This window comes from Ruditapes philippinarum, unplaced genomic scaffold, assembly GCF_026571515.1.
Source record: "Ruditapes philippinarum isolate M1 unplaced genomic scaffold, ASM2657151v2 ctg26432_1_1_1_1, whole genome shotgun sequence".
NCBI lineage: Eukaryota > Metazoa > Mollusca > Bivalvia > Venerida > Veneridae > Ruditapes > Ruditapes philippinarum.
The window spans coordinates 4,149-18,242 of record NW_026854824.1 but is presented as its reverse complement, the minus strand read 5'-3'; the positions used below and the strand labels follow the sequence as shown (position 1 = coordinate 18,242).

At 32.5% G+C, this 14,094-nt stretch overlaps 1 protein-coding gene across 1 annotated transcript; it reads left to right on the top strand.

Moving 5' to 3' along the window:
• Nucleotides 1-390: 390 nt before the first annotated feature.
• LOC132741191 (centrosomal protein POC5-like) lies at nucleotides 391-13,469 on the top strand (the record flags this gene model as incomplete). Its single annotated transcript, XM_060729305.1, is given in 7 exon segments — nucleotides 391-461; nucleotides 2,640-2,838; nucleotides 3,268-3,447; nucleotides 3,920-4,088; nucleotides 6,949-7,106; nucleotides 7,977-8,132; nucleotides 9,044-13,469. Coding segments are annotated over 7 exon segments (1,059 nt in total), but the record flags the coding sequence as incomplete, so codon positions are not given.
• Nucleotides 13,470-14,094: the final 625 nt, after the last annotated feature.

Sequence of the window (14,094 nt, the reverse complement as noted above, 5' to 3'; positions counted from 1 at the left end):
AAAATTTTCACATGAAAATTATCCAAATTAATTTCAAAATTTTCAGGGAAAGCCCACTTTTTTTAATATTGCCCCCCATTGGTACCTAAATTTTATTTTTGCTTTTGATTTTGCTGACATATCAGGCCATTAAGAGAGAAGCAAAGCTGAAATTGATAAATATCATCAATTTAAAAATGTAGTTTAAAAGATAAAACTTCAATTAATTCAATGCAACTGTCACCAAATATGGTCTTCGAATATTTTAACTTTAAAAACAGTATTCTCAATCATGGCTGTGCCTCTAGTGAGAATACTGTAATAAAAGCTCACTGTATGAAATAAAATTTCATCATACACAAAAAACAAACAAAATATTCTTTATTTATTTTTATCTTTATTTTAATAAAGGCTGAGTTCAGTCAATCAAAAATTCGGATAGTGGAACAAGGCAGACTTCAACTGGTGAAAGAACAAGAAAAGTAAGTTAGTTATATATTATATGCAAGGCCGGCAAAATCAATTGTCCCTATTGCCTAGGTTGTCCCACAGCCTGTACGGACAAGTGCAGATTTTCAAGAATTAACTATGTAAATATCATACAGACAAGTTAAAAAATGCTTCACATAGAAACGGACAAGTAAGTCAAAAGCAGATTTTGCCGGCCCTGAATATTATGTACATTTTATGACTTAATATAAATCTGATATTTAAAGACAATTACCACCAAGTGCTTGTTATCCCCCGCCGATAGATAGAGGGATATTGTTTTGGCGTTCTCCAATCATCCGAATTTCGTTTCTGGACTAGTTCTCTGCAACTACTGGCTGGAATTCAACGAAACTTTATGGGAATCATCAATATCAAGAGGAGATGGGCATATCGTCAGCTTGTTCCAGTCAGACCTTTTAACTCAGAGTTATGGCCCTTGATTAGTTATGAAGTATGCATATAGAGTAAAAATCGTTTCCGGACTAGTTCTCTGCAACTACTGGCTGGAATTCAACGAAACTTTATGAGAACCTTCAATACCAAGAGGAGATGCGCATATCGTCACCTTGTTCCGGTCAGAAACTTTAACTCAGAGTTATGGCCCTTGATTAGTATGCATATAGAGTAAAAATCGTTTCCGGACTAGTTCTCTGCAACTATTGGCTGGAATTCAACAAAACTTTATGGAAACCTTCAATACCAAGAGGAGATTCGCATATCGTCGCCTTGTTCGGGTCAGACACTTAAACTCAGAGTTATGGCCCTTGATTAGTTATGCAGTATGCATATAGAGTAAAAATTGTTTCCGCGCTATGTCTCAGCTTCTACTGGCTGGAATTCAACAAAACTTTATGGGAACCTTCAATACTATGAGGAGATGCGCATATTGACGCGTCTTTGTTCTGGTCAGACACTTTAACTCAGAGTTATGGCTCTTGATTAGTTATGCAGTATGCATATACAGCAAAAATAGTTTCTGAACTACTTTTCTGCAACAACTGGCTGGAATTCAACAAAACTTTATAGGAACCTTCAATAAAAAGAGGAGATGCGCATATCGTCAGCTTGTTCCGGTCAGACACTTTAACTCAGAGTTATGGCCCTTGATTAGTTATGCAGTATGCATATACAAGAAAAATAGTATCTGAACTACTTTTCTGCAACAACTGGCTGGAATTCAACAAAACTTTATGGGAACCTTCAATACAAAGAGGAGATGCGCCTATCGTCAGCTTGTTCCGGTCAGACACTTTAAATCAGAGTTATGGCCCTTGATTAGTTATGCAGTATGCATATAGAACATTATATTCGTTTCCGCACTACTTCTCTGCAACTACTGGCTGGAGTTCAATGAAATTTTATGGAACCTTAAATACCAAGAGGAGATGCGTATATCATCGCTTTGTTCCGGTCAGACACTTTAACTTATGTTAAAGTTATGGCCCTTGATTACTTATGCAGTATGCAACCAGAGCAATAATCTTTTCCGTGCTACTTCTCTGTAACTACTGACTGGAATTCAACGAAACTTTATGGAACCTTAAATACAAAGAGGAGATGCGTATATCATAGCCTTGTTCCGGTCAGACACTTTAACTTACGTAAAAGTTATGACCCTTGATGTTTTATGCAGTATGCCACCAGAGCAATAATCTTTTCCGTGCTACTTATGTGTAACTAAAGGCTGGAATTCAATGAAACTTTACGGGAACCTTCATTACCAAGTGGAGATGTGCATATAGTCTCCTTGTTCCGGTTTGACACTTTAACTCTGAGTTATGGCCCTTGATTAGTTATGTAGTATGCATATAGAGCAATATTGCTATTTCTTTGCAACTGCTGTATTGATTTCAACAAAACTTTATGGCAACCATGGATACACAAAGGCAATTTACATCTCATTGGCATGTCAATATATTACTATCTAACACAGAGTTATGGCTCTATAATTGCCCTGAATATTTATCAAGTACAAAGAATATTATTGTTTATGCCATGATAAATATATAAATAAAGCCTTAGTATGTCTTCGGTTGTTGTGTTAGTAATAACCAGTATTCGGCGGGGGGATATAAATTCAACGAATTTGCTTGTTGAAGTCTTGAAGTTGTTCAAAAAAAGTTGGACATGTTAAGACATTGACTGGTATATTAGACTCTGTATTTCAGGCATGCCTCTGACAAGATGAAACTTGTAGAAGAAATAAATAGTTTAAAGGAACTACTAGCTACTTATGAAAAATCCATAGACAGAAAGGATCAAGTAATCTCTAATCTGACGCATGCAATGCAGAAACAGAAAGATAAAAATGAAATGATGAGAACATTCTGTGAGTGGAAGATGAAACATAATGATTTCAAAAGAGAGGTATAACTTTACATACAGATTAACCGACAGATATTTAATAAAAAACTTGACAATAAGATTATATAAAAATGTAAAATTTCAGACTGAAAAGTAGATTATTTTAGATTTTTATTGTACCGGGGCATGAATCATGTTCGGGACGCCTCCGGGACAGACACCTAATATCTGGGACATTCCTGCATGAATGCTTTAATGTATAAAGCTATATTTCTGCTGCAAAAATTATAGTTTGTATTTTAAAAAATGCTTCTTCCAAAATGTTTGTATGAAAGAAATATGATAGTAAACTTCCTTAAAAATGGATGTGCACATACACGAAATAATGCACGGAAGGGCACCTGAAGTCGTCCTCCACCAGTTAAGCTGGAACGTTGCCATATGACCTGTACTGTGTTGGTATGACGTAAAAACAAACTTAATATTTTTCAGACATTTTGTACCATGATAGCTAAGAAGCATCATCAAAGATGTTTACAAAGAAAAGTTTGGGATGCTTGGCACTCGGTCATAGAGACAAAATGGAGGGTGCGTGTTGAAAAAGCCTGTCAGGCGAAGGCACAGGAAGTTTGTATTCAGCTCACGAACAATTACGAGGCAAAACTGGCTTCTGTAAGTTAATTTACCGGTTGTTTTGTTACCTTCCTTCCAGTTAGTGCTTTCAATGTTATACACATATCTTCATACAGTAATGTATAATATTATAATCATAAAAGGTATAATTATGATGCAACATTATAATATATGTGGAAAACGTCAAAATAAGATTGTTTATTGTAATTGTAGCCAGGGAAACAGACTAAGGTATACCACTGTTTCTATTCTTGCTCAAAATATTTAAGTGATACCTTCCTACCCCTTATTGTTTAAAGGGAGAATAAGTCAAAGGTTTGAATCAGAGTTAATAGCATAAATTACACAATTATCATGTAACCATCCAAAGCCAGAGGCATGGGGTTCTTTTAATATTATGGGCTGGACTGGGAGGTAACTTTGATAAGTAATCAGATATCGTATGTATGTCTAATGCATGTATACTTATATAAACATAATGAATTATTTTTCCACATGTTATTAAATGTAGGCAAATGAAGAGTTAGAAAGTGTGAAGGCGGAGGTAGCTCAGATGCATAAAGAACGTGAACGTTACGAAGAGATGATGAAGAAAGCGTTCATGCGTGGAGTTTGCGCCCTTAATCTCGAAGCGATGACAATATTTCATAACAATGAGGAAAAAGAGAACAAAGACATAGGTAAACTATTTGACATAGATTTTGAAATTGAGAAAATGTGAAACTGAGACCATGTGACTTGAAGTTGAGAAAATGTGAAACTAAGACAATATTACTTTAAGTAAGAAAATGTGAAACTAAGATTTGACCGAAAGTGAGAAAATGTAAAACTAAGACCATGTGACTTAAGTAAGAAAATGTTAAGTAAAGAATGTGTAACCTAAAGTGTGAAATATGAAACTAAGACCATGTAACTTAAAGTAAGAAAATGTGAAGCTAAGACCATGTAACCTAAAGTGTGAAATATGAAACTAAGACCATGTGACTTAAAGTAAGAAAATGTGAAGCTAAGAACATGTAACCTAAAGTGTGAAATATGAAACTAAGACCATGTAACTTAAAGTAAGAAAATGTGAAACAAAGTCCTTGAGACTTGAAGTTGAGAAAATGTGAAAATAAGACCTTGGTTTAAACATCTTTATTTTAGCTTGATTGCAAAACAAGTTCTTGCAAGTTATATTAATCACTTTTAAGGAAATAAGACCTTGTTTCCTAAAGTGAGAAAACGTGAAACTAAGACCATGTGACCTTAAGTAAGAAAATGCGAAACTAAGATAATGTCATATAAATTTCTTTACCACTAAGTTAGTATTAAAAGAATAAACAAATCATGTCCAACAGATCTTTATGGTAATTTTTGTTTGAAGTCAATTAATTATACAATTAGTTTGTAACATAGGCATTTAAAGCTGCATGCAATTGTTTGTACCTGTGGAAATGACGAAAATTAACTCAAAACATAAACAGATACAGGTGCCCTGTCAAAAGGACATGTCTAAAACTATACCGTGACTACTAAATGGACAGTGTCTGTATGTTAGCTGTATTTGCACTTCAGAAAAAACTTATTTCTTTGTGTTGAAAATGAAATAATTATATATACAAAAACAATCAAATTTTGAAATAATTTTGTAAAATAAAAATCCAATAGATCTAAATCAATTATCATCATACTTACTGTCTTGATCTGAGATTCATCATTCACAATTGTCTACATTTTAGTCTATGACCATATCTTAGCAACACTTAAAAATGGCTGAAAACAATAAAGTTGTTGGGACAAAAAGAAGGCTAAAATTTCAAATCAAATTCCCATTTCGAAACATTTTGGGTTTGTTGAAAAAAAGTGGGTTGTAAACATAAAATAAGTCCCAAGTTAGATTTGTTGTATGACAGCCATTTAGCGGCAATACATTTAACTTGAGATCACATCTTGTTGGGGAAAGGTTAACCCTTCACCTCATATATAAGCGAAACAACGCACTTTCGCCCCCCCCCCTCTTTTAGGCCTCAAAAAGTGAAAAAATCCCCTTTTTAGGCCCCAAAGACTGTTTTTCGTTTAAGAAATGTTGTTGAAAAAAGTGACCACTTTTTCGGCGCGGCCTCCATCCAAAAGATACATCAGGGGGTTGCCAGAAGGGTGAAGTGGCAGTCCCTTTCATTGCCAAGAAAGGTTTGGACTTGTGAGAGGCTAAAAATGACCCCAGATCAATCATAATGTAACGTTTAACCAAGGATGAAAAGCATTTGACTCTATCTCAATCCATTGAGAAGTTGCAGCACTTTGAAACCAATTTTAATGGAAAAAATCAACGCAAAATAGTGAATTTGGGCAATTTTGAGATGTCCCCTCATTGCCATGGTAACATCAAATTAAGCCTGAGCATGTTGTTACAAAGGCAATGTCCAGTCAACATTTGTGCCAAGTTTGATTAGTATTGAAGCAGTTTTTATAGTTTTATAGCAATTTGAACTTGTAACGGGCGACTTTTCAATGAAAACAGCCATTTTTCACAAAATGCTCATGAAATAATGGGTCAAACATCAGTCAAGTGCCAGCACCGATTGTAAAAACAATATAGTCAGTAGGCTATTACTTAACAATAAAATAATTTGTAAAATTCCTAACATGTACAAAATAAATAAATAAATATGTATATAAATAAAATGAATTATTATTCTAACTTTGTCAAGTAAAAATGTAACAATGGTTTAGATTGATACCGTGTACATAGTACATATTACACATGTATGTTGACACGTCTCCAAAACAATTGGATTAGCGATTATTAGACATTGAACGTTAGAGATTCAACTTGGTTAATTAGACACTTTAAATTTTGCTTTGCAGTTAGATTTTGTTAATGTATGTACATGTATATCAAAAACATTTTACTCAAACGAAACCATTATAAACAAGATATTTTTCAAACTTACAAACAAATTTACCGACTACTGGTAAAAATTAATGTAAAATGGTACGAAAACGGTATGGTATAGAAAAAATATTGGATTCAAAATTGGGACAAACGTTCTTGTACTGGCCGTTTGATCTGGTAATTTTGGCTGTTTGGGGATGAAAATGGGTGGCCGTTGGCGGTGTTGAGCAGGGGGCCGTCTTATAAGAGACAAATATATAGTAATTTACATTGGGGATGTCCAGAGATGGCGCACTTAGGCAGGTGGTGCTTTTATAAAGGTTGCCGATCGGGCAGTTTTGACTGTAGTTTGTAACGTAGGCATTTAAAGCTGCGTGTCTCCAGAAGAGCCTAAATATTTTGAGAAATTCAAGCTTGAGAAAATTGTACTAAGATTTTAAGAAAAGTAAAAAGATTCCTGATTCAAGTTATAATTCACATGTTATGATTAATGATTGCTTTTGCAATATCTATCACCATATATCTACTGCATTACTATTGCAATAAAGGCTATTTTTGCATATTTTGACCTCCTTTTGTGCCTTTTGCAATGTCTAAATTACAATCTTTGTTCACTTCATAATATTTTACTTTTGAATACATTTTCAATTTGTTTTAATCAGGAAATGTACATATACCTGATGATATCAGTGAAAACATGAAAGACAGTATACCAGAGAAAGATTACAGTATACCTAAAACATTACCACATGATCAACATGAAAGAATTGTAACTAGTGAAGGGTCACGACCTTCTACAGTAACACAGGGCCGACCATTGGTTAGTATAGTTAAAACTTTCTATTCCATTGGATTATAAATAAACAATTTTGAAGGCACTCACCGCAGTTTTCATACCAACATATAGGCAGAATGAAAATGTTTTTTTAGAAATTTTGTAAGCATTTTGTGATCTTCTAATATGATAACAGAAGCATTCAGGCGAATAAAAATGTCACCAAACTTGTTTTTTTTTTAAACATTTAGTTATAGGAAAAAATAGGGAGAGAGTTGTCCTCACCCAGGCATCACTTTTTGATTATGTTTTTGTGTGGAAGTTGGTATGTCAAAAATTACTGAAGAGAAAGGTTTAATACTTAACACACTTATTTGAGAGCATAATAGGAGGTCACTTTTTAAGGGCCATAACTCTACCATTAATTTTGACAGAATTATGGTCTTTTCTTAACTTAGGATATTCTACATTATCCAGGCTGTGGTTTCATATCACATACTTAAATTAGTCGAGCATGCTGTCCTACCGACAGCTCTTGTCAGTGTGTAATAAAAATTTTGTATGCATGGAAGGTAAGATTGAAAGATTGCTAAATGAAAGGATTGTCTGTCCTTTAAAATCAAGATAAGATAACTTTTTGCGGGTTTATGCTCCTTTTACTTTTTCTTTTTTCATAAGCTGTATGTACACATAATGTCACTTTAGTGCAGAAAGTGGTTAAGCCCTTTTACATTTAATAGGAGTTTATAAGTTATTGCACTTCAGTGAGGAATTTTTCACCTGTGCACATGACCTTCGACATTTCTCAAGGAATTTCAGCCAGATGCCATGAAAACTTGGCATGTGTCAATGCCTGTCTCGTGTATATTTATTCAAATTCTTTTATTTTTTTCCATCTTTTACATCTTTACATAGAGTTCAAAGTCAACAGGAAAACCAGGAATGTCAAAACATTTATCTACAAAGGTTACTTCAAAAGTTGACAGTAGGATGTCAAAAGGGGTGGGGTCACAAGTTTTAGCTCCGCCCATGACCTCAGTGACCGTAGAACGCCATCAGCCAGTCAATAAAGTAAGTAAAGCTCTCAAAATGACCATGAAACAGTTTGGATTTAACACAATACAGGATTGGAGCAGTACCTCTAGACACTTGCAGAAATCTTGATCACAAAATAGACAAATATCGTTTTTTTGCCGATTTTTACATTTTTCATTTATTATCATACATAAATCGGTGTGAAAAGATGAATTAGACCTATCAAAGTTAATTATGTTGGGTAAAAAGGCAAGATATTAGCATTTTATCATTCGTGCGCCTTGTCCGGTATATACGGAAATACGGTATTTAGTGTGGTGCTCCAATCCTTTTTTGAGCCTCACTCAAACAGTTTGATGTGTTTTTAAAGTTCTAAAAGAAGCCTTCTTATTTACTTTCTATGTTAATATTTAAGCCAAAATGAACATTTTGTTGTAATTACACAGTATGATTACATAAATTGATTGTTCAACATAATTTCTCTTCATGAGTTACCTCACTTTTGTTTATTACATTGAATTATAATATATGCTTGAGGTATAAGTTTATTTGACAGAAATTTTTACCTTCAATTGTTTCTTGAAATACCTTCCTTTATTCATAAAAATGGCGTAAAAATTTGCTTAATTTTTTTTGTGATTTTAAAGTACATTGTACATTCACTTTACAATGTGGATGGAAAAAAATTGTTAAAAATTCATAGAAAGAGATAATACTGAATAAATGTTATCCAATTTTATTCACAAATACCAAATTTAACGACATTTAATGTTTTCACATTACATTGAATTCTTCATATTATTTTATAGTTTTGATTTGTTGATTAATATTTTGAAACAAAATGCAATTTTTGTTTATGAAATATTGAATATTTTACTTTTAAATTTATTATATACATAGATTTCTGTAACTGAAAAATAATTATAGTTACATATTTTTACTTGCAGCAAACTATGCCACATGCCATTGCAGGGAAATACCCACGACAAACAGCTCCACCTAGTGACCGTAGAAAACTAGCAGGTCAAGGTCACCTGCCCTCCAATATACAAACTGTAAAACATGTTGAATGATCTAATATACTGAACTATAGGGAGTATGAATATGTGATACTGTGTATTATCAAACTTGAAATTTGAAACTGAAGTTTCTTTTTTTTTCTCTTGCATTTAACATGTTGAACGATATACTAAAACAATACATGTAGCATGAGTGTATTAAGCCTCAAAAACACAAATATTTTTATTCTTATCTTTCAAAATTTGAAAAGCTTTAATTGACTGTGGTATCCTGTAACAATTTCCAAAAGTGGTGGTGTGGCCTCTGAGGTTAACATGTCGGACTAGTAATCAAATGTTTGCCGGAGGCATTGGTTTAAACCCATGTCAAGGACAATCCGTTGTATCTTTGATGAAGAAACATTACACTTATTGCTAAGTGAGTACTGATTGGTCCTAGGAATGGATTCAAGAGTGTTTCAATATGCTTACAGCTGCCAACACAATCAAAATCAAATAAATTTGTATAAACTATACAACTAAATAGTAACTTATTGGCCTTAAATCTAGGCCATCATTTGCGTATTTTTTGTGTTTTGCCAATTAAAACGGCTATAGGGGTTTAGTATTTGAATTAAAAATACTATTTTGTTAAGATGTTGCTACCTTAATGAAACAGTATTTCACATTCAGCACTATTTTCTTTAGGTAAAAAGCATCTTGCATGTTCTCAAACCATTATTTCAACATGATTAAAATCACATTTGCTCTTTCTACAGAAAGAAAACAAAACTTTTCTGAGACTTAATGATGTGCCTGTAAGAAATATTATCTTTTGTAAAGAAAGATTTATTCTTTATTCTCTAAATTTTCATTTTATAATCAATTTCTTGATTTTAAACAGGAGCATCTGTGTTGTTGATGTGTTACTAGGGTTACAGTTAAATCTCACTGATAAAACCTAGAAGTTCCTTTTTTTCTGTCTGAATTTTCATTAGCTTAGAGTTTTTCTTATTTGTTAGATGAAACATATGTTGGTTTTGTTAAAATTCATGTTCTGAGTGTTTTGTGTTGCTAGATTTCCAGTTTGCATTTTATCGTAAGTATGAAGATAGAATGTTGGCCTTTTGATATATAGAGGATATTCAAGTTTTTTCTATAAATACAGGATTTATTTTCATCGAGTGGTATGAAAATAAATATTTCATGAGTGGCAGTAGCCATGAGTTAAATATAAACATTTTCATACCACAAGATGAAAATAAATCCTGTATTTATAGATCAAAAAACTTGAATTTTCTGTTTATTTATATAATTTTTCTTTTTGATATTACAATTTGAAAGATTTTCCTTTAAATTTTGTGTATTTGCTTAATTTAGAAAAAGAAGTCCGGCAAGACATCAGTGAAAATACGAAAAATATGTTTCACTGCTGTGAAAAATATTTTTTTACAGTGAAAATACAGGAAATGAAAGTACGCATTTTATTTCATCAATATTTCATTCATAAGTATTTAATATAAAGAAATATATGTTTTATAATGTTGCATGATTTGTGTACAAATAAAGAGTATTTATTATAAAAATGACTGCTGTAAAATATGTATCATTAACAATGTTATATTATTTAGTTTTGTCATTATTTTCTCTTACATTGGAAAAAGAACACTAGATGGAAGTTAGATGATGTACTTAAAGCAGTTGATTTATTCATTTGATGTTAATTGGCTAATTAAAGGGACTGCACTGAGGTTTTTTTTGGCATGTTCGATACTGGAAATAGTCTCTGCAAGATTAATATTCCCTGTGATGGAAACAAATTAATTTATTCGTTTGATGTTAATTGGCTTATTAAAGGGACTCCACTTTTTTTGGACATGTCGGATACTGGAAATATTATTTCAAGATTAATTGTTCCTGTGATGAAGGTCTAGCCTAAACACTTGTGTGCAACATTTCAGATCATTTGCCTACTCTGTTGTTTCAGAATAATTATTTTAATTGTTAAAGCAGCACGCCTCCAGATTCATGCCTATTGTCTTGAAAATTTGAAAATGTATTTAACATTGTAATATTGTAAAGTTACCAAAAGAATGCAGTTTTCACATTATCATTGGCACTTACAGCCCATTTAAATTACCATTAAGAGGTCACAATATGCTAAAATAATCCTTGCTGCATTAGTAATGGAGTAGAAATATATAAATACTGAAAAATCGGTCATTAATCGCACATAACATGTAGATTTTTACTAGAATTTTGAAATTTTATACTTTTCCTAAATCTTAGTACATTTTCTCAGGTTTGATTTTATCGAAATATTTTTGCTCATCTGGAGGTGTGCAGCTTTAAAACTGGCAGAAAATTGAAAAGCTTTGCAAGGCTTTTTTACTCAAATTGGTCAAATAATAACACAAAAATATGGTTTTCAATATATTTCAGAATACATATCATAAATCAAATTATCTTTTGCATGTTCTATTGCCGTAACGGTCTCTGCTGATCTAAGCAAGAAATCCAAATTTTCTTTTTGTTGGCTTTTGGACCGCAATGGAGTTTCTTAAATGTAATTTGTCATGATGAAGCAAAATGTATGTACCTTATGTCAATAACATTTATCACATACCTGTACCGATTTTCGACTCCGTAAATATGGTATTGCACAAGGCTATATTTTGATGTGACGTCATTTACACTATACAAACAAAGTGAAATGTAAGTGTTACGCTATTGGCACGTCAATGAAAAATGATTATTTTGCACTTTAAACGGTCTTTTTCTTTTGGTATGTGATATTTGTGAAGGTTCATTACTAAATTTATTGAACTTGTTTAATAAAATAACTTTTTGCTCACCAGATGCTCGCATAATATAATTTAGTTCAACTCGTGCAATAAATTCAGTATTGAACCACCACTCATTAGTTATCATCTATTTAATAATGCATCTTTATATACATGTTTATTAGCAATCTAACAACTGCATTTATCTTTTTCTTTATAGCCCTGTCAAAGGCCTGATATGTAGCCTGTTTTAAAATAAGACAGATGGTCCTAATTAACCCTACAATGCATACATACATAAATATACAGATACTGTTTATAAATTTTCGCATACAAGTTTTGTCTCCGCAAGTACTTATTCTATTCAACATTAATCACAAATTTGCATTTATGATAATTATTTTACATAACTAAGGTATAAAACTCTCTAACATCAGTTTTTTAGTATCTACATCTATAAATTTTAATGATTTCTTAGTATGTCGATTATTCGACTATCAAGCTGTGAAAATTATCACCGTTTTTATTTCTCTTATTGTTGTGCCCCCACTTTAGTGGCGGGCATTTAGATTTACCATTGTCCGTCCATCCTTCCGTCCGTTCTCTTTTGTGTCGCACGTAACTCAAAAAGTATTAGACATAGAGTCATGAAACTTTACAGGAATGTTGATCAGCATGTGTAGTTGTGCACCTTTGTATTTTCGTCTGGATATTTTTAGTATTTTTTAGAGTTATTGCTCTTGACTTAATAAAATTTTGCAATTTTCAACTTGTGTCGCATGTAATTCAAAAAGTATTTGACATAGGGTCATGAAACTTTACAGGAATATTGATCAGCATGTGTAGTTGTGCACCTGGGTATTTTCGTCTGGATTTATTTAGTATTTTGAGAGTTATTGCCCTTGACTTAGAAATGTTTGCAATTTTCAACTTGTGTCGCATGTAACTTAAAAAGGATTTGACATAGAGTCATTAAACCTTACGGGAAGGTTGCTCAGCATATTTAGTTTTGCACCTGGGGTTTCGCTTGTGGATTTATCCAGTATTTGTAGAGTTATTTCCCTTGACTTAGTAAAAACTGTTTCATTATGTTGTTATTTGTTCCTTGAGTGCTTGAGTTAGAATCAACCAACTTTACAGGAATAATGATCAACATCACTAAATTACAGGAATATTGATTCACATCACTGTGAAGCTATGAACCTGGGACTTTGCATGTTGTTTTTTTCAGTTTTGTTAGAGTTATTGCCCTTGATTTACAGTAGTATAAATTTGCAATTTTCAACTTGTTCATGCATAGCTCAAAAAGTATTTCACTTGTAGGCCTGAAAGTTTACAAGAATGTTGGTCAGCATGTGTACTTATGCACCTTGGGGTTTGCTTGTGGATTTATTCAGTATTTGTAAAGTTCTTGCCCTTTACTAATTAAAAGATTTTTAGTTTTCAAAAAATATTTGACCTAGAGTCATAAGATTGACAGAACAGTGGCGCGGTGGGGGCACCCGTGTCTTATGGACACATTTCTAGTTACTCATTAAAGCATAGCCACTGTATTTACTGTGAATTGTGATAACTAATTTTTATACTTTGTATCTGACATGTCAATTTTTTAAATAAAAGAAATAAATAAGTAACAAATTGTCTTCCTTTTTCAGACACTTAAAAAGAAATTTGGAGTGTAATGTCAAGCATCTTAATTGTCGTCTGTCTGTCCATTCTTTGGTTAGCAATTTATATCATTGGAACTGATTGAAGGAAATATATATTATTTTGTAAAATATAATCATAATTTGACGATATGATTAGCATAGGTTCGGCCTTTCTCAGAAAAATGGACAAAATCAGACTAAGTCATTTAAAATCCTTATACATGTGTAAGAAATAAATAGAGACCAATTAATAAATAAACAAAAATTCAAAAGGAGGGACTGTTTTCACTGTTATTTATAAAAAGGTGCATAACAATCCTTATTTATCGGGCATAAACTTTTGCTCATTAAAAGTGTACAGTTTTTATTGAAATAAGCATGAATCTGGAGGCATGCTGCTTAAAGCAATTTACTTTTACACGCAACGACTTACATTTCTTACTTCAACAGTTTTTTAGACAGCTGTGCACGACTTACATTTCTTACTTCAACAGTTTTATAGACAGCTGTGCAGGACTTACATTTCTTACTTCAAAAGTTTTATAGACAGCTGTGCACGGATGATTGC